Raw genomic sequence first — 21,739 nt, forward strand, 5'->3', positions numbered from 1 at the left:
TAATATTTGGCAGTAGGCTCTAGATATGCTTAAGAAGTGCTATAAGCTTCCATGTTCTGTATGTTGAAAATGCAGTAAATTTTTAGTAAGAATAGTAGTAGCCTAAAAGGAAAGCAAGGTATGTCCGTTATGTCTTTGGCATTTATGTTAAGCAGTTGCCTGAGCATGTTTAAGCATCGGGGTAAAAGACAGTTGTTCTCTAGGTTTTATGCTTTCTTTTCCTAATACCTTCTGATATAGTACAGAAACCCATATATTCTCTTGGCCCATGTAGGACATACCAGTGCAAAAGAATTACCCTTCTTCTGACCTGTTCCATGGCCTTGGGAGACAGTAACACCTAATGTTTGTTAATATTTGTACAGCGGTTTGCCCTTTAGAAAGTTCTTTCATATCCATTGACTTTGTGAATCTTCACAACAATCCTTTGCTGTTGAAGTGGAAGTAGTACTGATACCTCCTACTGAGTGCTTACTCTGCACTAAGCTCAGAGGGTAGACAACTACAATTACTAATTTTACGGACGATGAAACTGACTCTCGGACAAGGAAGAATTGAAATTTCAACTCAGTTGTTCCTCTTTTTTTCATTGTGGTAAAATATACATAAATCATATTTATTTTAACCGTTTATAAATATGCAGTTCAGTGGCACTAACTACAGTCACAGTGTTGTGTAACTATCACCACTGTCTATAACCAAAACCTTTTCATCATCCTCAACAAAAACTCTGTAACCATCAAACAGTAACAACCCCATTATCCCTCCCACCGGCCCTTAGAAACCTCTATTCTATTTTCTGTCTCTATGAATTTGCCTATCCTAGGTACCACGTGTAAGTGGAATCTACTATATTTATCCTTCTATGGCTGGCTTATTTCACTAAACGTAGTGTTTTCAAGGTTCATCCGTGTTATAGCATGTAATGAAATGCCATTCCTTTTTTGGCTTAATGAATCCCACTGTGTGTATATACCATATTTTGTTATTCATCGGGTGATTGACACTTGGGTTGTTTCCACCTTGTAGCTATTGTGAATCATGCTGCTGTGATCGTTGGTGTACAAATATTTGCTCAAATCCCTGCTTTCAGTTCTTTTAGATGTGCAGTGTAGGTAGTAGCAGAGTTGTTGGATCATACGGTAGCTCTACGTTTAATCTTTGAGAAACTGCCAAACTGTTTTCTGCAGTGTCGTCTTGTCTTTAAACGATTATCACAAATTTTAAACATGTACAAAAGTATAAAAATACTGTGAGTGTTCCTTGTATACCCATGAACTCATCCAGCTTTAATATTTACCAACTGATGGCTGTCATGTTTTATCTATACCCCCACCTGTTTCACCCCATTCCACATTATCTTGAAGCAGCTCCAAGAGAACATGTAATTACACCTATATATATTTTTTTAATTAATTAATTTTTTTTCTGTGTTGGATCATCGTCTATATACGAGGGCTTTCTCTAGTGGCGGCAAGCTGGGGCCACTCTTCATCGCGGTGCGCGGGCCTCTCACTATCGCGGCCTCTCTTGTTGTGGAGCACAGGCTCTAGACGCGCAGGCTCACTAGTTGTGGCTCGCGGGCCTAGTTGCTCCGCGGCATGTGGGATCTTCCCAGACCAGGTCTCCAACCCGTGTCCCCTGCATTGGCAGGCAGATTCTCAACCACTGCGCCACCAGGGAAGCCCCAGCTATATATTTTTGGTACGTATCTTTAAAATATAGGACTTTTATTCCTTAATATCATTTTTTAATAGTAAATACCCAGTGAGTGCTCAAATTTGCAGTTATCTCCTAAATGTCATAAAAAATTGTTTTTAAGAATTTTGAGTTAGATCCAAATAAGGTCCACACTTTGCCGTTGATGGTTAGGTCTCTGAAGTCTTATTTAATCTCTAGGTTCTCCCTCCATGTCTCTCTCACTTTTTTTTATCCTCCTTGAATTTTATTTTTAAAGAAACCAGGTAATTTGTCCCGTCTAGATTTTGATGATTATATTCACCTCTCTAAGTGAAGTGGCACAGGAATACTGGCCTTGCCTGTCATTGCCAGGATTAACTGAATAGTGCCTTAGCTGCCCTGGTGCTCAGGTGTTGAGTACACGGTGATTTACATACCAGGCCCTATTCGTGGGCCTCCTGATGCAGCAGCTCCCTTGGCTCTGCCCCTGTCGTCAGCTGCCCCTAGGATAACTCTGAGCCCTAGCCACCTCTCTGGTAGATTTCCCTATCCCCCCACTATAATCACGCCTGGATAAGGCAACTCAAACCTTTCAGAGATGTGTCCTGAACCTCTTGTTTTCTTAAATACCTATCTGGTGGTCGTGAGACTTAAGGCCAACCTCCCCAAGAGACTTTTTCTATTTCTCCTAGTAAACCTAGAGTCACCTTCTGTCATCTTCAACTCTACTCAAATTTGGTTCTTTCAACCCTGACCTCTGACCCTGCTTTTTACTTCTGCCATTTCATCCTCACTCCTGCTTCCTTTCATAAATCCATAAATCTCTTTTGGCCTTCCTAGCCCTGGGCCAAGTTCCTTCCTCTTTCCTCAGTTTTTACCCCTTTCCTTCATTCTCCCATCCAACTTTCAGTCCTTCCTTTCTCATGCAGACTTTGATTCCAACCCCATCAAAAACAAAACAAAACAAAACAAAAAAACACGCCGCAGTTAGCAGCATCTCAGAATTCAAAAGGTTTATTACTCATCTATTAATTCTATTACATTTTTTTATTCAGTTTTATTGTTTTAAAATATACCAATATAAATAAATTTATGCCTGTCTTATCTATATATGGAAGAAGAGCTGGTCCCCAAGGTGGCACCAACAATCCTAGCAGCTGTTACTTTACATATCCGTAGTAGTCAGCAATTTCCATTTCTTTTTGCCTCTCAATGAAAAATTGCACTTTCCCCAAAGAGGTGTATTTGGCAGCATTCTCACGTTGTTGTTGGGCCCGCCTCTTCATGGCCTCCCGCTCGGGCCTCTGCTGTAGTTCGATGGGCTTTGACATTACTGGCTCAGGAACATTGGGTTCCCTCCATGGAACTGGTTTCTTGCTGAAGTCTTGGAGTAGAAATGGGGTTTGGAGCTTGGCTGGGGACTGGTGCTTAGTCACAGCAGGGGGAACAGGCTCCCGCTGGAGAGAAGTGCATGATGAAGTTTTGTAGGGTGCAGGCCTAGGAGCAGCAGGCGGAGGGACACTAGGCTGGGTATGGTCGGTCCAACCTGGTTGGGTTGGGTTGGTCACAGTTGGCTGAGCTGGTTTGGCAGGACCTGGCAAAGAGGCAGGAGCTGGCTGGGAAGAACTGACTGCAGCAGGTTGAGCTGAGTTAGTAGAAGCAGCGTGGGCACGGTCAGCAACAGCAGGCCGATGTGAGGCCGGAGACTGTGGCCTCCGAGGAGCAGGTCGAGCTTGAGGCTTGTCCCAGGCAGAAAAAGGCAGAGGTATCAACTTGACCTTCCCAGGAGGCAGCAGCTCATACTGGGATGGAGAGGGACACTCTTTTTCAGCACTGCTGTCTGGTTTCTGGGCTTCGCCTTGAGTTTTCTCAGGGCCCTTACCCTCACGTGGGGTATTCCGCCATGGCTGGATAGCTGGGGGTGGCTGGGGGTCTTTAGGGTTGCTTGAATTTCCCAAGACCCGACAGGAGGAGAGCCCAGTTCTCTTATCATTCTTCTCCCCCAGTGCATGAAAAACCCGCACAGCCTCCAGCATGCGCACGCGTAGGGCGGTTCGAGGCTTTTTAAAGCTCTCTTGGATAGGCTCAGTTTGGTGTTCCTTTCGCTTCGTCTGGGGAATTGTTGGCTTCTCTCCTGCCTTGACTTTGCTCCCTGACTGCTTATTCTCTTCAGCCTTCTTTCTTCCTCTGGTCCTTTTGGTCTTTTCCTGCCCGTGGCTCTTCGTTTTGCTGATCTTCCTGGATGCAGCTTTCTGAGGTTTGCCTCTAGAACCCTTGGCCGTGTTCACAGGAGCCCTGTCACTGACTGCAGCATTGCATAGAGCCACTTCTCCCGCTATCAGGCACTCTGGATTCTTTGGCTGGATTTTGGCCTTGGGAGCAGCATTGATAGGCTCAGAAGCTTTATGTTTGTTCTTTCTGGGTTGATTAGAGGGAGGCTTTATGACACTTGGCTTTTCCCGCACCTGATTCACCTTAATGGCTCTGTTGTCTTTGGCTTTGATCACGTTGGGACCTTTGGATATAGAGGGACCATGTTATTGGGGTCTGCAGTTTTATCATACTGGGCTGCCATAAACATGGAGGAAGCAGCTGTGTGCTGGTCAGTGATGGCCAGAGTAAAGTCTCCAAGTGAAGAAGAATTCTTTTCAGTGCTTCCTGTGATGTCCCAGTCAAGAACACCTGGATAGGAAGCAGCTGAAGTGGAGATCTGGCTCTGGTCAGTAACTCCAGATAACGTAGTTATGCTAGACTGTTGGTGAAGGTAGGCACTACACGTGTGTCTGTGTCTGGAAGGAGGTACCTACCGGTAGCTGATGCCGAACTGACGGCAGGAGCAGAGACTCTGGAGAAGTTGCAGGCACTTCCTGTCAGGGAGGTTGCATTGCTCACCACAGGAAGAGAGTGCTGCAGAGAATTTAGAGTTCCAAGTAGAAATGGATTTTGGAAATTTTCTGTAAGAACAAGAGGGTAATGAAAACATCAGGGAGATTGATAAATTCTCACTATGTTTGAGGAACAGCATTATCTTAAGGTTCTTGCTATCAGGACACCTCTAATGTCAATACTTACTGAGAAACCAAAAATCAGACCGTTATGATGGTTGTAAGGACTGAGCAGTTTTACACTCTTCTGTGTTAACTGCCTGTGCTGCCATGTTGGGCACAGATGGGCAGAAGACCCAAGTGGTATGGCTCAGACATTGTTCTCTAGGCTGGAAGCAACCTTCTCCCTGCCCTATCTTTCCCTTCAGCCTGCACTAGTATTGACTTCTATGCTGTTTCCTAGACTGGAAGCATTTTAGAACTAGGAGGTCCTTAGAGAACTTCTATTTTCACAGTCTCATTTCATGAGGAAGGAAACTGAGGCTCAGAGAGGTCGGGTTGACTTGTTCAAGTTCTCTCATTATGTTAGTATCCTTACCAGGTTTCAGAACCTAAGTATCCTGACTTCCTTGCCAGGACGCTACTCTGAGCACGATACTGCCAGAAAGCAGGAGAAATAGAACTTACACTATAGGCAGTTTTTTTTTGTCCGTTAGAAAACAGTACGGCTATTACCATCGTGATCTTCAGTGTCTCACTTTGCTTGTGCAGTTCCCACGCTATTACCTAGAGTTCACATATAGCTCAGTCCAACTGGTAAATTTAAAGAGTCATTTTTACCCTCTTCAAGCCTGGTTTCTCATCCTACCTCAAAATGATTACCCGAAAGTGAATTTCTTAAGTGCTTTTGGAAAGAAAAATGTTATCTGATTACTTCAGATTACTCATCTGTAAAGTGGTGATAACACCACCACCAATAATAATAGCAGTAATAATTAATCCATGAATAAACTGGTATATTGTATATGATTTATATGGAGGAAGATACAATGAGTTCTAGAAAGACAAAGAAAATTCATGAAAAACATATTACATAACGAAAAAGAAATACATAGTTATGAAAACTGGGGTATGTGGCAAGTATCAGAGCATAATGAGTTTACTAACAAATGACATTCTGTACCATACATGCAATGTTACGAAAGTGAATTTTGCCCACTGTATTTTAGTGAATACTGTTAACCCAAAAACACGATAGAAGGTGATTTTGAATGAATTCCTAGCCAATACATACACACAGAGAAGATATATCAGTAAAAATGCCTAAAGAGCAACAAAATTCAATCAATGTGAATGTATAGGTAGCCACAATATATGCAGACAAGTATTTCAATGAAAACTGGTACAAAGCAGACAGCAAAATAATAAGTGTAAAAGAATTTCATTATTGTGCTCATTCATATTTTTACCCAGCAAGTAACAGGTATTCAGCCTGGTAGAAATATATGTTTCAAAGAATAGAAATATATATTCAGCCTGGTAGAAATATTCAGCCTGGTAGAAATATATGTTTCTATTCAGCCTGGTAGAAATATATGTTTCAAAGAATAGAAATATATAATAAGCAGAAAGGAAGCTTAAAAAGTATCAAGAAGGTTTTTGTATTTATCCTAGAACTTAGATTATAATCATCTTCAACATCCAAGAAGATGACATCCCCAAACCTAAAAAAACCATCATCACTAGAATCCAGTTAAAAAAGATTTTCAAATGTAAGAATATCGAAAGGACTCCGCAATATTGTTCTAGATAAATGTGGATTTTTTTTTTTTTTTTTTGTCGCGCCGCGTGGCCCTGGCAGTGAAAGCACCGAGTCCTAACCACTGGACCGCCAGCGAATTCCCTCAATGTGGAATTAGAGATGTGGGGCTTGACTGTTTCTTTTTCTTCTTAGGTAGCTAAGATCTAAAAACGAACGATGGCTGTTGATCAATGTGCTCTCTAGGAAGAGAGCACATTTCCTTCTTTAGGAAGGAAAGAACTGTAAAGATGAAAAGCAACCTTGCCTTAGAAGCTACATATCACACAAAGGAAATAGTCCTTCTGATTCAATCTCGAAGATATCATTTAAAGTGTTTAATTGGTAAAACGTCTACATAGTTTAAAAATTAGGAAGAATAAAACATTGAAAAGCAGACCCCTAGATAAGCACTTTGGTTTCTTGTATATAGGAAGCATGATTTCTAGGACATACTTCTAAAATGTTTACATTCAAGACTGTCAAGTGCCAACTGTATTCAGAGGCAATAAAAGCAAAAAAAAAACACTGAGTATGACTTTTCTGGTAAGCTGCCTTTCCTGGTGATACCCTCTTCTGTCCTTACTTTCCTCTTAGTCTGTTAAAATAAGGATTTGCTACAATGAACTTTGTTTTGCCCTGCTCTGAGCAGAATTCACTCTATGCTGTTTGTGCTTTAATTTAAAATCTTTGGTTCCCATCAACATTCCATTGCAAACTACGTTTTTCTTGAGAGCTCCTCTATGCTTCCCCTCTTCGTTCTTATATTTTTTCCTATGTCTTGGTTCCTGTTGGCCTGTGCTGATGAAAACAATCCTAAACTTCCTTACGTTTTACTCTGTGCCTCCCTATATAGCCCAGTACTCTCCATCCTCTCTCCCTATTTTCTCTTTTCAACTAGTCGAAATACTAGCGGAGGGAGACCATTAGAGATGAAACATCTTGCTATATATTGCTAGTTTTCTATGTCACCTGGCTTTTCTGTGTTTCTGTTGAAACACTCTTGAGAAGTCTCCGATTTCATTTTCTACATGGGTACCCTTTAAGGCTCAATATTAGAAAAGACAGGGATCAGAGTGATCAACCAATGTAGTATCCTAACGTAGCAGGTAAGGAAAAAATCAGGCTTTGTGAGACAGTCAATGATTTGTCCAGAGTCACACAGATAGTAAATGCCAAAGTCAAAACTGAAATTAGGTCTCCAGACTTCTAGTTCAATACGTTCCCTCATTATTCCATGCTATTTTGAATCTACTAGTAAATTTAGGGGCAAAATAAATCTAACGAAAAACTTTAAAAAGTTTCTTTTCTTACCTGACATGGTCAGAGAAGAAGAGAAAACATCAACTGCAGATACCAGGGATGAGGAGGCAACAGCAGAGGATGTCTGAGTGGCTGCAGCTGAACGGCACATGTGTCCAGTACAAAGGTCACTGGTTCCCGCTCACTGATCACTTATATGATATAGGAGAATGATGTCACAAAGCAGGCAATTTCAAGGTATGAGATAGCCAATAGGGAGGTCCGATCCCTAACAGGAGGGCGGGGTTGGGTGGAGAGAGTGTAGGAGAGCTAAAACAACACCTAAATTTCTGAGCTCTGGGGAGGAAATCCTAGAAGACAGATTTACCTCCCCCAGGCTCTTACATTAGGGAAATCATTGCAACATTTCTTACAGACGTTCATTAATATAATTTACTAACAGTTACCTGTATCCTACACAGTATTATATTTTATGTATCGTATACTTAGAGCTATATATATCTTATGTAATTAATATCCTTAGGAAGGCAAGAGCCATCTAGTTTGAACTATTACAGTTGTTCTGAAATCGTATCTGTCTAATTAGTGAACTTATAGCAGCTTTTAAGGAGCCAAAGGAGGGATTAAGAAGCTCTTTTTGTAACTTGGTTAAAGCGTAGGGTGAAGTTTGTTGAGTGTACCTTGTTGAGAGTGTTGTGGTCCAAGGCTCTTCTCTTAGTTTCGTCTCCTTGACTCCTACCTTCCTTGGGCTGGGCCAGGCTGGGCCAGGGGTTGGACTTGCGACTTACATTTCTCTTCTGCTTACTTTTTTTTTTTTTTCCATTATGGGCATTGTTTCTAGGACAAGCCTTGATCTTGCCATTCTTACCCTCATGGATGTTACTTCCTGTCAACTTGCAGCAGCAGGAGTCTTCTTTTCAGTGCTTGATGCTTCACGAAATAGCCTCTGCCCGTTGGACGCAGATACCAGAGAGCTAGGAGACAGAGCTGGTTGCAAACCTTTCCTCTTCCAGCCTTTGGTTGCAATCGTTTTCCCCATAATTTGCTACCTCTGGTTCCTTGGGCCACACAGGTATCCTGCCATCCAGCTCTTTTATACGTGAGAGACATTCTGAATACTGTCCCTTTTTCTTTGCACAGAAGTATATACAGTGTAGCAGTTAACTTTAATCTCCTGCCCCTTGCAAACAGCCACTCTAGAATCTTGGACCTCTAGGATTCTCTGTCTTGCATGCTTGGGTGCAAGGCCTAGCAAAATGAAGAGGAGAATAATTAGAGAAGGAAGAGGACATTTCGTGGAGAACTGGGAGCAGATAAGGTGAAAGGGCACAGGAGTAAAGAGATTCATGTAGATTTTGTGGTTTCTGTGGGAAACAAGTTGACACACTTTGGCCTCATTTTGTATTACCAGGACAGACAGTCATAGATATAAGTAGCTCGATAGTGCAGCAATTGCCATGAATTCTGTACACTAAAGGGAACAGTCTTACATATAGTTCTCATTTTGTTTTATGTCATATTACCTTATTAATAGCATTCACTGGTATGTTTGTAGAATACAGATTTTTTGAAATGCTCTGGTTTTGTCTACATGGTTATTTCCTTGTCATATTTTTAAGGACTCCAACATTGTAAGACATACTGCATGTTTTTCTCTTGACGATTGTTTATCTTGAAGCATCATGAACGAACTTGACCTGTTGGATTTTGTGGAGAAACTTTAAAGGGGGTCTGTGAAAAAGGCATTGCGGTGAGTCACATTATGTACCCAAGCGTAAGGAGCAGACATCTGCCATCAGCCCAACTTGGCCTGGGTTGCCTCTGTTTCAGTTCCCGTGGTTAGTGCTTTGCTCCCTAACCACTCTTGTGACTGTGATAATGTGAGTAAGGGCCGAGTTGCTAATGATTTATACGTGAGGTAAGCTGGTTTGAGGGAGGAAATCTATGGATCTAGTCATTTTCCTTGGTGGTAAGCTTTCAGGGAGGGGTGCAAAGATTGATCTTTCTGGGGACTTTTCTAGTACCAGGAAGATGTCCCATAGATGGGACCTCCAAAGACACACATTTAATTTTTAGGCCTGTTTTTCCTATTATGAGATACGAGTTTTTTCATTGATGGGGATGATGCTTATCTGAGAAGAAATGGTGAAAGGTGTTGTTAGTATAGAGATGTGGCTTAAGCTTTTAAGTGTTTTTCAAGGTTTTTCCCCTAAGCTTCCTACTTCAGATGGCCTACTTACATGATACTAGTATGTGATGTGAGGCTAACAACTTACTAAATACCTGCAAGCCAAATCAGTGTCTCTTTTCTCTGTATTTCCATGGAAATCAAGGGACCCGTAGCCACTGCAGGTTAGGGTGGGCGGTGTGAGATTGGGGGGAGTGTGGTAAGACACATTTTGGTATCAGTAAAATGTTTACCTATTAAACTATGCAGTTCCAACTTTCAATTCTGTTTAGTTAGGCAAACCCTTAGTTAGGCTTTTCCTGGTTCCGAGCCTATGTAACTTATTTTCTCTCCCTAGTTCCAGCCATTTAACTTTAGCTTGCAGGCTCAGCATCATCTTAACCTCTAAAAGAATCTTCCATGTAGGAGGAAGAAACTAAAGAGCTCTATTTCAGCACTTAGGAACATGAGGCCCTACCCTGACCGAAACCTTTATTCTTACAGTTAGGGTATTGTCTTGTCCCAGCATTTTGAACCCATCAGGTTGACTGAGACATGTCTTGGTGTAACATCCCCAGTTCGTCTACCCCTGAGGCTGTCCTTAATTCCTCCCATTGTCACATTTTGATTTAATTAAATACTGGAATCCCTCAAACCCTTGCATGGTACCTGAGGCCCTATGGGATACTGGTAGATTTTGTTAGTGTCAAATACTTCGCTGTCTGATTCTCCATATATCCCTTGCTCCTAGATTTTCTCCGTCCCAGCATACTACATACCCATTAAGGCATTGTTTCATCTCATGTTGGACCCACTCCCATCCGGAGGCCTACACTTTGCTAGTTCGCATACTTTCTGGAAACCCCGTTATGGCCAGGTCTGGACTTTTTTGTGTTCCCACCCAAAGCCTGTATCTTTTAGCAAGCTGGAACTATAAGACCAACATAGATTTTCTAGTTTCCGATAGATTTATGTCACAATTTGTACGTTGTCATGTCTATAGATATTTGTATCATTTGTACTTTTTGGACATTACATGCCCATTGGATATTTTTCATAAATTGCAAAAGAATATTTTATGACTTAGCACCAAATTGAATGTGCCTAATTGTAAGTTTGTAAACTAGGTTGTGCTAACTTGTATCTTTTCTTTATCCAAGTAGTAATTGACTACTATTGTCCCATTTGTAAGTATGTGGAAGTTTTCAGAATTGTAAATAAATGCTTGTGGATTGAAACTTGGTTAGACTATTGACTGTCCCAGATACGTTAAAGCTAGTGATCTTTTTACTCATTCATTCATTCATTCATTCAATAATTCTGACCTTCCTGACTCAGTTTACCCAGCTCAGATGGTTGTGAAGATTACTAACAGTGTATGTAAGATACTTTCAGAAACTAGAAACTGAAAAGTAAAACTAACAAAAAACATTTGTTATTATAAATAACAATGGAATTTAGTATGCTATTATACCTTCAGACCTACTGTAGGACATGCTGTTCTTTGCTGTTCCACTTGTGGCAGGATTCATAGTTTTTCTAACAGGTACCGATCCCTATGCCTGATACTGTGAGGAAATGTTATACCTGAGCTCCACTCTTATCTCTCTCAAGCATATTTTGGTATTGTCTAAAATGTAAATCCATACTGTCAACCTCCAGCATGATACCAGGCACATAATAGAAACCCAATAAATGTTTCACTGTGAGTGGAGTGTAAGTTGATAGAGTATTTTTGAAGGTTGATTAGGCAGATTAGATTGATTGAAAACCTTTCAATATTTTAAGTTTGCATTTCTTTCATTCCAGAAATTCTATGTCTAGAAATTTATATATAGCTATACACATGTATAAAGAGGTTCACACTGCAGCCTATCTATAACAGAGGACAAAAACAAACAAACAAACAGAATACCCCCAAACTGAAAACAACTAAAAGTCCATCAGTATCGGACTGGCCGTGTAAATTATGTAATGTGACGCAGCTATTAAAGAGAATGGGATGGATGTACGCAAAAATTGACTGGGAAACTCACGATCCACGACAGATTGTAGACTCTGTCTGGTATGCAGCTCTTGTATAAAATACAGGATCTCCATTACGTAGAAATACTTACATACAAGATACAACAAGTGTGAATGTAAAGCACTTGGGAAATATCTGAAAGAACCACACAAGGTACTGGGAGAGTGGGACAGCTTTCCATGTCCCATGTGATTGGAGTTCTGAAGGGTGCACACACCACGAACTAGTGGACCTCTGCTACCATCTTCCGGCTAAGGAGGGGATTGCAGGCGTCATACTCCTCTTTACCAATGAAGCGTCTGGGCGTGTGGACGTCATCTGGGCGGACGGTGGCGCATGCGCAGGAGAAGGAGGTGCGCGAGCTGCGTGGGCTTGTGCCTAGGCGCTTGTGTTTCGGGGCCTTGTGGTGGCACCGGGGGAGCCGGGCTGGCGACTTTGGCACTCTTGGCGTTGGGTGGGCGGCACCTTGGGGGTCACATGAGCCAGTGGCATCATGCCCGTGGGCACTGGGGTCAGCGTCGTGGCTTTTCCGGACGTTCATCGGCCAGGAGGAAGGGCGGAAAGCACATCCCGCAAAGGTAATAACGCCTTGGCCCCTGGGCGTTGCCGGTGGAGCCCAGAGCCCCTGGGCCTGGGCTTCGTCTCCTGTGCTGTCTCCTGTGACTGTTGCCCCCGCGGGCTGCCCCGTCCGCGCTGTGCTAGGGGGTATTGGTCGTCTCGCGGTTCAGTTCACAGTAGCTGAAAGGGACAGTGTGTGATGTTCTGATTTCTCCCCATCGTTTTAAAAGGGAGTCTCTGGCCATGGCTCCTCGGGTAAAATGCAGAGGGACTGCTTTTTAAGATGGGACTGTCAGTGTTGGGGACACTTCTTAATTACGAACATGGAATCCCCTTCAATTCCTCAAGCTGTGTTGTTTTGGCACAGAAAATGTGAGTAAGAGGACCTGGAACTAAGTTTGAGTGAAGAAACGCACGGGTACTGCCGAATTTTCCATCGAGACAGTTGATTTGTGTTGTCTCTTGGAATGATAAAGGGCGTACTGTTGCTTCCTAACCGGTGTCATTTGAGAGATCTACCTCTGTACGTTCAGATGATTAATTGTGAGACTTTGCTCATGTGTGCTCATGTACGTTCAGATGATTAATTGTGAGACTTTGCTCATGGAGACTTTGCTCCATCTCATACCCCATTAAGCCCGCTTCAGTTTATCTCCTGAATTTCTTCTGAATCTATCACCTCTCCCTCAACATCCTAATACTGAACTTGCCTGTGTGTTGCAATTAGGTCCTAAGTAGTGTCCATATTTCTTGTTTCCTTCCAATCCATTCTGCACACAAGAAACCTTAAAAGCAGGTTGGAACATTGCTCACAGACATCGCTCAAAAGCATTGTTTTGAGAGTAGAAAACAAACTGTTGGCCTTTAAGACTCTGCGTGGTCTAGAACCCTCTCTGCTTCTCTAGCCCCATCTTGTGCCACTATTGCCCTCACTTTCTGTGCTTCAGATACACTGAATTAACCTTAGTTCTAACTCATCTTACAGAAGTCAGTTCAGATATTATTTTTCACTGTGATTCCTAGCATTAAGGAATTTTATTATCAGGTTTTGTATGAGGACTAAAACTAAACTGTGAAAGGGAGGAATTGAGTTCAAACTATTTCAGTCAACATGCATGTATTAATGATACCTTAGTAGTCAACAGTGGGCTAGGTTCTATCAGGGATACAGAAGTTCTGGCCATCTCTGGTTTTAGATATCCCTGATTTGTTGAGACCGTTGCATTGTTTTGTTGCCTTTTATCTGTTTTCAAGACGGGAAAACAGGAACAAGGGAAGTATAGCTTATTACAAGGTGGGGTTGAATAAGTGGAGCAGCAAAATGCAAAGCAGAAAGAAGAGGGACCTACCATAGAGGGATATGATTTCCGTTTTCAAGGCGCATTCATCCTATGCAGGGAGACAGCCTACCATAAAATTTGCCTAACAAAAAATATATTAATAGTTGGAAAGAGTATCTCCCAGTTGGACAGCGGATGCCTGGGACGCGTTTCATTGCTGTCAAAGTTCCTTTAAAAAAGGTGAGCGAAACTTAATACCGTATTCTTCCAGAAATCTGAATTCACCATATAGAGCCCTGGCTCTCAACCCCGTCGTACTCCATTTTCCCTTTTTATAGCAAATACTTTTTACTACCCCTTTTGCTATCCACAAATGGTATTCATAGATAAATACAATCTACTTTTCTACTTAATTAATTAAAAAAAACCAATGGAATGCCCTAACTCTAAATAAAGAATAAAGTAATTTATAAGAAAGTAATATGTATCTCTGTATGTAAATGTCTGGAGATGACTATACTAGAAATAAAGAAATAGTCAGTTACTTGTACCATGAATGCAATAAACTATGCATTTGGATTGATAATGATGTGTCAGTGTTGGTTCATGAATTCTCACAAAGGAAGCACACTGGTATGGCATGTTGATAATGGGGAAGGCTGTGTGGGATGAAGGAGAGAGGGTATAAGTGGGAACTGTGTACTTTTTGCTCCGTTTTGCTGTGAATCTCAAACTGCTCTAAAACTAGTCTGCTAATTTAAAATGAAAAGTGTGTTGCTGGCACCTGAATAACTAAAGAGCTCAATCGAACAGAGTACATAAGTAAGCCAAATACATAAAAGAATATTTAGCAGTGAAAGCCATCCTTCATATAGGTAGATATTCAAGACGTATTTATTTATGTGTCTATTTACAGGCACTCTGCTTGGAGCTGGCAGTACAGCGGTAGGCAAAATGGATGTGGTCCCTGCCTTCTGGGAGTTTACAGTCAGGTTAGGAGACCAACATGAAATAAACAAAGATAGAAATAACTATATAGAAGTGAGCTTATTTTCTGCCGTCTAATCTCTCTGGAAGAAAGGATCGTAATACCGCTTGTAAACTCCAGAGGAAGAGACTTTACTTTGAGTCTCATATTTTAGCATCACAGGGTTTGAATAAATGGATAATATAATAAAGGATTTTAAACGCATGTTCTTTCTTATTTTATTCTTTCTGACAGAGATTTGAAAAGAATCTTGCTCCAGAAGAATGTTCCTCCCCCTTGGATCTTTTTTAACAAACTCCAAGAACACAACGAAGAACTTGGGCTGATTATTGACTTAACATATACTCGCCACTATTATAAGCCAGAGGTAAATGGAACCCGTAATTGAAAATGACCTTCTTTCTGATACTCTGATAATTCATAGTAGTTCAGTAGTTATCATCTTATGCTAAGGTGAATCCTGGCCTTCTTTCATGGGTTCCAAAAGGGAAGCTAGTGGTTTCCTTAAATACACATTTGTAATTGCTGTTTCAAAATGAGATTAAAGATATGAATTGAACTATAGTATTTGGCAGTAGGCTCTAGATATGCTTAAGAAGTGCTATAAGCTTCCATGTTCTGTATTTTGAAAATGCAGTAAATTTTTAGTAAGAGTAGTAGTAGCCTAAAAGGAAAGAAAGGTATGTCCGTTATGTCTTTGGCATTTATGTTAAGCAGTTGCCTGAGCGTGTTTAAGCATCGGGGTAAAAGATAGTTGTTCTCTAAGTTTTATGCTTTCTTTTCCTAATACCTTCTGATATAGTACAGAAACCCATATATTCTCTTGGCCCATGTAGGACATACCAGTGCAAAAGAATTACCCTTCTTCTGACCTGTTCCATGGCCTTGGGAGACAGTAACACCTAATGTTTGTTAATATTTGTACAGCGGTTTGCCCTTTAGAAAGTTCTTTCATATCCATTGACTTTGTGAATCTTCACAACAATCCTTTGCTGTTGAAGTGGAAGTAGTACTGATACCTCCTACTGAGTGCTTACTCTGCACTAAGCTCAGAGGATAGACAACTACAATTACGGACGATGAAACTGACTCTCGGACAAGGAAGAGTTGAAATTTCAACTCAGTTGTTCCTCTTTTTTTCATTGTGGTAAAATATACATAAATCATATTTATTTTAACCATTTATAAATATGCAGTTCAGTGGCATTAAATACAGTCACAGTGTTGTATAACTATCACCACTGTCTATAACCAAAACCTTTTCATCATCCTCAACATAAACTCTGTAACCATCAAACAGGAACAATCCCATTATCCCTCCTACCGGCCCTTAGAAACCTCGATTCTATTTTCTGTCCGTGTGAATTTGCCTATCCTAGGTACCTCGTGTAAGTGGAATCTACAATATTTATCCTTCTATGTCCGGCTTATTTCACTAAACGTAGTGTTTTCAAGGTTCATCCATGTTATAGCATGTAAGGAAATGCCATTCCTTTTTTGGCTTAATGAATCCCACTGTGTGTATATACCATATTTTGTTATTCATCGGGTGATTGACACTTGGGTTGTTTCCACCTTGTAGCTATTGTGAATCATGCTGCTGTGATCGTTGGTGTACAAATATTTGCTCAAATCCCTGCTTTCAGTTCTTTTAGATGTGCAGTGTAGGTAGTAGCAGAGTTGTTGGATCATACGGTAGATCTACGTTTAACCCTTGAGAAACTGCCAGACTCTTTTCTGCAGTGTCGTCTTGTCTTTAAATGATTATCACAAATTTTAAACATGTACAAAAGTATAAAAATACTGTGAGTGTTCCTTGTATACCCATGAACTCATCCAGCTTTAATATTTACCAACTGATGGCTGTCATGTTTTATCTATACCCCCACCTGTTTCACCCCATTCCATATTATCTTGAAGCAGCTCCGAGACAACATGTAATTACACCTATATAATTTTGGAATGTGTATTTAAAATATAGGACTTTTATTCCTTAATATCATTTTTTAATATTAAATACCCAGTGAGTGCTCAAATTTGCAGTTGTCTCCTAAATGTCATAAAAAATTGTTTTTAAGAATTTTGAATTAGATCCGAAGAAGATCCACCCTTTGCCGTTGATTGTTCGGTCTCTGAAGTTTTGTTTAATCTCTAGGTTCTCCCTCCATGTCTCTCTCACTTGTTTTTTCCTCCTTGAATTTTATTTTTAAAGAAACCAGGTAATTTGTCCCATGTGTATTTTGATGATTACATTCCATGTGCTGGTAACGTATTCTTCAATCCTTTTATTTCCTGTAAATTGGTAGTTGATCAGAATGTAGCTTGCATGTTTTGTTTTGGCAAGACAGTGTCTTAGGTGATGATGTGTTCTTCCATGGAGACATAGATAATTGTCTCTTTCTGTGATATTAGCAGTCACTGATGATTCATACCAACATCCATTAATTCAGTTGAGGCTTCAAAAAATGGTGAATTCTGTTGTTCTTTTCTTCACTTATTAGCTGCGTATATTTCTCTGAGAAGACTCGCCTCATCAGCTATTTGGTTGCCCAGTTGTAGAGGCATGATTATCTTCTTTTATTTAACAGTTTTCAAAATAATGAGTTGATTCACAAATATCCTCCAGTGGTGACCAGTTTTGTAAAATTTATTTATTCATATCACCGTGGACTCCATTACAGTTATCATTCTAACTGAGGCCCTATCTTTGGCCAGTTGGAGCTTCCCAGGGACTCCTGAGTCCTTTTGACATGACATCAGTTGTTTCTAGACTTTTTCAGTGGTCAGAGCTAGGAAATATGTATGTTTGTTTTTAATATTTTTAAAATATGTCATAGGTTCATACTGCTACTTTCCATTTAAATTCAGAACTAGAGAATTTTCACTTATCCTTTTCTGTCTTCTATGGATAGTCTACTTTCTCCCACCCCAAGAATACCAGTTCTCAACAATGCCTGAAATTGGCTCTATTTCCTAATTCGAATCCAAGTTCTTCTGACTCTATTCTACTTAAATCACAGCCGCTTTATGGCCCTTGAAATGTAAGATAGAACATAAATGTAGGTAGAACTGTTTATATCATTTTGAGTTACATGTGCATTCATTCACATAGATTTGCTTTTCCTTTTGCATGCCTAGTAACTGTCCATTCTGCAGTTTTAAGGAAAATCTAGTGATAATTACTGGTTAAAGCAGCTTTGGAAAAAATGGCTCTTATCAGAATGACTGACATACTAAGTTTAATGTACTCTCCTGGTTTATATTCTGCCTCCTCTAATTAATTTTTTATTCTTTCCCTAAAAAGGAAATAATACATATTTTCATGGTTTTGCCTTATAGGACTTAGCAGAAACCATTCCTTATTTAAAAATTTGTACAATTGGGCATCAGGTGCCAGATGACGACGCTAGTTTTAACTTCCAGTGCGCTGTTAATGGGTTTCTGAAAGAAAGTAAAGATAATGGTGAGTTGTTTTCATGTTTGTTTGTTTTTTCCTTTTCCTTTACCTGAACTTTGGTATCCCTTTTGAGTGGGGTTGGGGATTTTTAACATTTTTAATAGTTCTGACATTAGGCCTGTTGTGTTTGGTAACATGAAGGTGGAAATGTCAACTGGTGCTAATAGAGTACGGTGTTTTTCCTGTTTATGGTCACAAACAATTCAGTTTGGAAAGTGATTTTTGTGAGAAATATGAACTGAACTAGCTTACTTATCTCTTTTTTAAAAATTTGAATGGAAAATACATAACATAAAAATGTTCTTTTGTCCTATTTATTGGTTGAGAGGTGGAAGAAAAGGTTAAGACTCTCAGGTTCTTAGCGTATATAAAAGAGAAAACAAAAAGCAAAGATTCGGAGTGAGACAGATCCCTAGAGGCAAAACAAAACCGAGTGGACCAGAAGAGTGGCTTCCTCATCATATGTATTTAAGATATTTTTGCTGCTTTTACACTTTGGGTGCACGTGAGGAAGAACGCTACCACCTCTTATTCTCATCTTCAGACAGGAAGAACTTAAAAGGCTGGTGTTTTCTTGTTTCCGCTTTAAGATCTACTCTGTTGATAGTAGGTCTTAATGGCGTGTGAATTTCAGGGATCCACTTGCCTTTCTGTAGCATCTAACTATCAGAAGGAACATGGTGTTTGCCAGGTTTTAAGACTGAGGAATCTTTTGTCTTTGGAACACCACTGACCCCCATGAGAAAGTGTTCATTTTGTCCTCTTTCTAAATTTAGCCTGAGGAGTGTGCACTTTATTAAGTAAATCTAACAGACAGTAAATATTCCGTGTATACATAAAATGATGCACGTATATACCTAAAACAGGGAGTAGGGGAGAAGGAATAGAGATGGAGGTGGGAAGATAGGGGATAGGAGGTGAGAGAGAGAGGGAGAGACTGGAAGTTCAAGATAAATTTTCATTCTATAACCTGGTTGCTTAATGCAGGTACTAGCTCTTAAATATCTTAAGCCCTATTCACAGATCTACCCTGTACTTTAGCTTTAAAACTTGAGAGGCTTGGCCTGTCCTGTGATCACCAGGGTGTCTAGAAAGGAGGCAAATGATCTGATTTGTGTAAACTGTAGTCACAGAAATGTTACCTCTTAAGATGTTAGGGTGCAGCTGCCGGCCTACTCACTTCCTCCGGGCTCCTTTGTGTGTGTTCTGTCTGCTCCGCGTGGGCTAGAAGATCCTTACAAGTGCATGAGAACACGTTTGTAAACCTTGATTGTTCACATGTTATACCAAGTGTAGCCCATTGCATATGCTGACTCCTCTGAGGGTCGTCTGCATGCAGTGGGCTAACTTCACCATGCTCTCTGCCATGGCAGTCTCAGGACCTTAGTTATGATCCATTGGTGACTTCCTCTGCTATAAGCCCCTCCCACAGATGCCAGGCTCACTGATAATGAGGAGGAGACTATACTGTCCACTCCCTAGAATTGGTAGAGACTCAGAAAATAAATTGTTTCAGTGAACACCGAGAGCCTTATAGGTTTGTTGTTAGGGCACGGGGATACAGAGGTGAGTAGAAGTCTTTGTTCAGTAGCAACTTACAGTTATCTAGGAAGATAAACATGTAGTGACTATAAGTGGGTTAATTATGATAAAAGAATCAAGTGCAGCAGGAATATAGAGGAGAAATTGAGGAAGGGCCTGACTGAGGAGACAGCGTTTGAGCTGGGCTTGGAGGAAGAGGATTTTGCCGGAATGAGGAAAGGACAGCCCAGGTATTGGGAACAGGTACAAAAGGCACAGGTTGAACTTGTGCTCTGGAGGGGCAGCCTCTGGTGTGACTAGAGGGTAGTGTGAAAGGGCAAAGAATTCATACATTCATTTTCAGCCAATATTTGTATAACACCTGCTAAGTTGAAGGCACTGTTGTAGGAAGTAGCAAGAGAACAAAGTTCTTGCCCTTACGTACTTTACATTCTCGTGGGGGAGAGAGATGAATAAATAAGTCAATATATGGAGTGTCAAGTGGTGGTAAATGCTTTGGAGAATAACAAAAGAAGGTGAAGAGGCGAGGGAATGTGGTAGGTGATCAGGGAAGTCCCCTCTATTAAGATGTCGATTGAGCAGAGCCTTGAAGTGAGAAACAAGCCATTGGATATGTGGGAGAGTGGAGATGGGGTGGGAGGGTGTGTTCTGGGAGAGTGGAGATGGGGTGGGAGGGTGTGTTCTGAAGCAGAAGGAATAGTATGTGCAAAGTCCCTGAGGCACGATTGTGCTTGGCATGTTTGAGGAATAGTAAGGAAGCCAGTGTGGCTGGACAGGGGAAAGTGAGTGAGGGCAGGGCAGTAGAGGATGAGATCAGGGAGGCTAGGCTGGCAGGGCAAAGGAGGGAGGTGGATGATGTAGGTCCTTGTAAGTCATAGTTTGAACTTATAATTCAGTTGGAGAGACAGACTGATATTTGTTTATGAAGAGTTCTCAGTGCTATGCTAAAAACTTGGGCTTTATTCTGTGCTAAGTGAAGATGTTTAAGCAACAGGGCAATCCAGCCAAGTTTATATTTTAGAAAGATAACAGCGTCACTATCCAAGACACATTGTAGACTATGTATATAGTATGTAGTATATAGTATGCCTGCTCTTCTATAAAACACAGGATATCTGTTAGGTACAAATACTTACAAACAAGATACAAGTGTGAATGTAAGCACTTGGGAAATATCTGAAAGAACCACACAAGATACTGGGAGAGTGGGACAACTTTCCATGTCCCATATGATTGGAATTCTGAAGGGTACACACACGAACTAATGGACGTGTGCTACCAGCCTCCGGCTAAGGAGGGAAATTGCAGGCATCAGAATCCTCTTTACTAATCAAGCGCGTTAATCCGCCTGTGCGATGACGTCATCTCGACGGGCGGTGGCGCATGCGCAGTAGAAGGTGGTCCGCGAGCTGCGTGGGCTTGTGCCTAGGCGCCTGTGGTTCGTGGCCTTGTGCTGGCACCGGGGGCGGCGGGTTGGCGGCTTTGTCACTCCTGGCGTTGGGTGGGCAGTATGTTGGGGGTGACGTGAGCCAGTGGCATCATGCCCGCGGGCGCTGTGGTCAGCGTCGCGGCTTTTCCGGACGTTCGTCGGCCAGGAGGAAGGGCGGAAAGCACATCCCGGAAAGGTAATACGCCTTGGCCCCTGGGCGTTGCCGGTGGAGCCCAGAGCCCCTGGGCCTGGGCTTCGTCTCCTGTGCTGTCTCCTGTGACTGTTGCCCCCGCGGGCTGCCCCGTCCGCGCTGTGCTAGGGGGTATTGGTCGTCTCGCGGTTCAGTTCACAGTAGCTGAAAGGGACAGTGTGTGATGTTCTGATTTCTCCCCATCGTTTTACAAGGGAGGCTCTGGCCATGGCTCCTCGGGTAAAATGCAGAGGGACTGCTTTTTAAGATGGGACTGTCATTGTTGGGGACACTCCTTAATTGCCAACATGGAATCCCCTTCAGTTCCTCAAGCTGTGTTGTTTAGGCACAGAAAATGTGCGTACTAGTTACTGGAACTAAGTTTGAGTGAAAAAACGCACCGGTAGCGCCAAATTTTCCATCGAGATAGCTGATTTGTGTTGTCTCTTGGAATGATAAAGGGCGTACTGTTGCTTCCTAACCGGTGTCATTTGAGAGATCTACCTCTGTACGTTCAGATGATTAATCGTGAGGCT

General features: G+C 41.4%; 2 protein-coding genes across 2 annotated transcripts in view; one reads left to right on the top strand and one right to left on the bottom strand.

Annotated features, from left to right (window-relative positions):
- Positions 1–2,771: 2,771 nt before the first annotated feature.
- On the bottom strand, positions 2,772–7,717 carry LOC101315986 (uncharacterized protein C2orf78-like). The gene is made up of 3 exons (XM_033856423.1): positions 7,618–7,717; positions 4,488–4,634; positions 2,772–4,195 (listed from the first exon to the last, which is right to left on the bottom strand). Exons 1-3 carry the CDS (start codon positions 7,715–7,717, stop codon positions 2,841–2,843), a joined length of 1,602 nt encoding a protein of 533 aa, XP_033712314.1. The 3' UTR covers positions 2,772–2,840.
- Positions 7,718–11,522: 3,805 nt separating this feature from the next.
- The window catches only part of MAP9 (microtubule associated protein 9), a 55,780-nt gene continuing 45,563 nt past the window's right edge, over positions 11,523–21,739 (top strand). The window contains 3 exon segments of the mRNA XM_073805459.1: positions 11,523–12,337; positions 14,820–14,952; positions 17,925–18,048. The gene's annotated coding sequence lies outside the window, so the exon portion shown is untranslated.

The sequence above is a fragment of the Tursiops truncatus genome, chromosome 5 (assembly GCF_011762595.2).
Source record: "Tursiops truncatus isolate mTurTru1 chromosome 5, mTurTru1.mat.Y, whole genome shotgun sequence".
Taxonomy (NCBI): Eukaryota; Metazoa; Chordata; class Mammalia; order Artiodactyla; family Delphinidae; genus Tursiops; species Tursiops truncatus.

Excerpts from the sequence above, each read along its gene's own strand:
- LOC101315986 (XM_033856423.1), bottom strand. The coding sequence starts at position 7,717 with ATGTGCCGTTCAGCTGCAGCCACTCAGACATCCTCTGCTGTTGCCTCC. Across the intron at positions 4,635-7,617 it reads TTCTTCTCTGACCATGTCAG|AAAATTTCCAAAATCCATTT; the intron begins GTAAGAAAAGAA and ends TTGTTCTTACAG. Across the intron at positions 4,196-4,487 it reads CAGTTCGGCATCAGCTACCG|GTCCCAACGTGATCAAAGCC; the intron begins GTAGGTACCTCC and ends CTATATCCAAAG.